Source organism: Octopus bimaculoides, chromosome 1, assembly GCF_001194135.2.
Source record: "Octopus bimaculoides isolate UCB-OBI-ISO-001 chromosome 1, ASM119413v2, whole genome shotgun sequence".
In the NCBI taxonomy this organism is placed as follows: Eukaryota; Metazoa; Mollusca; class Cephalopoda; order Octopoda; family Octopodidae; genus Octopus; species Octopus bimaculoides.
The window spans coordinates 198,640,746-198,643,203 of NC_068981.1; the positions used below are offsets into that span (position 1 = coordinate 198,640,746).

General features: G+C 37.3%; 1 protein-coding gene across 1 annotated transcript in view; it reads left to right on the forward strand.

Moving 5' to 3' along the window:
- Window positions 1-2,458, forward strand: part of LOC106872756 (hatching enzyme 1.2) — a 19,700-nt gene that overhangs the window by 5,102 nt on the left and 12,140 nt on the right. The window contains exons 5-6 of the mRNA XM_014919848.2: window positions 177-252; window positions 1,262-1,397. Coding sequence (XP_014775334.1) covers window positions 177-252; window positions 1,262-1,397 — 212 coding nt within the window. The remainder of the gene's footprint in view (window positions 1-176; window positions 253-1,261; window positions 1,398-2,458) is intronic.

Genomic DNA, 2,458 nt, shown 5'->3' on the forward strand with positions numbered 1-2,458 from the left:
ACATATACATATACTCATATACACACACACACACACACACAAACACACACACACACACACACACACAAACACACACATACAACACACAACACACACATAGATACACAGTTTACCAAGTTCTTTTCAACCCAATATTGCTATTTAAGAAAAGTTTAAGAAAAATATTTTTTCTGCAGAGTAGAAATGCTGTTGGAGATCTTAAGCGGCGCTGGCCAAATGGTGTGGTTCCATTTAACATTCATTCTTATTTTGGTAAGTGATAACTTTGTGTTTTTTATGATGTCTTGGGGAAGAATTTTAAACGTCAAACTTTGATAATTTTGTTCACAGAAGCTTAAATCAGTGATTGCTCACAGAAATGACAAATATCTCCATGCAAACCGATCTTATATCAAAATCTAATTTAATGATTTGTAAATTAAAGATTAACAAAATATCTATGAAAGTCAAATAAGCATTAGGATCAATGCAATGGATCAATACCCCCTAAAGACAGTGTGCCAGGGAAAAGTAGAGGATTGGACAGGGTGCATGAGTTCTTGAAGGTGCTATGTGGGAGAGGGGAGGAATAGAGGAGAATGCAGCGGGTAGAGAAGTAGGGGTTACAGAATAGCAATGATACTGTTGGTAGTCCAAGGAGGATGGAGAGGAGAGATGATGGAGTGGTGTCGGTCTGCGGCAATGGAGAGGGAAAAATAATAATAGAGTATGAAGAAGAAATGGTGTTTGGATCATTGGGGTGGGATGTGGGAATTAATGTTACATGAGGGTGAAATACAAAGCACTTCCAGAACTTAGTGTCATGAAATGGGTTGGTCTTCTCAAGAACCTCATATCACCAGACATGTTTATCCATTGTCACCCTTGTGAGGCCCAACATCGTGAGATCGGCACTCACTATTTACATGTGTGTGTGTGTGTTCGTGCATGCATGCGTGTGTGTGTGCGTGTGTGTGTGTATCTATCACCTGTTCTTTGGGTGCATTTTGGGGAGTTCACTCTGTTGCCACCCAGTTCAATGCCAGTATCTGGTCCTTGCCACCCTTTAGCAGAGTATAGTTTGTTCTGGTCAGGGGTTTGATTTGAGAATGGCTTTCTCCTTCCCAGCAGTTTTTGAGGCCCTAAAAAAGGATTGTCAATGGTACTAACCTTCTTACAACCAACTCAACAAAAATGTTGATGGCAGAGATGATGTTATTTGAATGAGTTTTATTCATTTTCTGGTCCAAATGTTTGAAGATGTTGCTTTTAACAATTACAGAACAGTATGAAAAGGAAACAATAATGGAAGGAATACAACATATTCAGGAAATGACGAGGCTTAATGGTAAAGATTGTATAAAGTTTATGAACCAATCAGATGAAGAGAACTACGTGTATATTGGCACAGGATTTGGGTAAGGCTAAGGACTGTTTCAAGAATGCAAGTGATTATTTGAAGAATAATAAGTTTTCAATAAATGGTTATGAAGTTGATGCAGGTAAGTATTGAAGCCTATACCATGGTTTCAGGAATTTATCTATTTGGATATCATTTGCAATGCTTTTGTTGATGGGAAATAGAGTTAAAGAATGGTCATGTGATATGTGATGTCAGCCAGGTGTTAAGGGTGGTTTGTCTGTCTGTCTAAGACTCTGCAATATTATGTTTCTCTGGTGCTGTTGTTTTGATGGAATGTGCACAAGACATTCTGAAATGTGGATTGGAGTGTGTGAAGTCATACGAAAAATGGAACGACCAACTGAGGCATGATGGTCAGCTCATCTAAGGGGTAGTAACTGTGTTAAGACCTGACAACTTATCTAATCCATACCAACATCGAAAGTGGGTGTAAAAGAATTTTTTCTGTTCGTGTATACGTATACATTCACTAACATGCATATAAATATACACAGACCCCCAATGATTTATATGTATGTCTTAATTTTATGTGCTGACTAGGGAAAAGCAGTCATCTATATGCAGTCACAATTGGAACCAATCTAAGAAGGATAACCCAACCCCACCTAGAGTTATTGCCAGAAGAATTTCGTTCTGGAATTTTTGGTTACAACCTTAATTGACTGAGACATGTTCCTTCCCCCAGTAGTAGAGAGGTTCTGTGCAGCTGGTCATTTGAGACTGATGAGTCACCTGTTCAGCTAAGAAATTTATAGGTACAAAACTAATGGTTACTCTCTGACTGGCCATAGCAAACAATTTTCTAAGTGTATACATATATATATATATATATATATATATATTATATATATATATATGTGTATATGTATATATATATATATATAATATATATATACACACACACATATATGTGTGTATATATATATATATATATAACTGAACGTATATATATATATATATATATAGGAGTGGCTGTGTGGTAAGTAGCTTGCTTACCAACCACATGGTTCCAGGTTCAGTCCCACTGCGTGGCACCGTGGGCAAGTGTCTTCTACT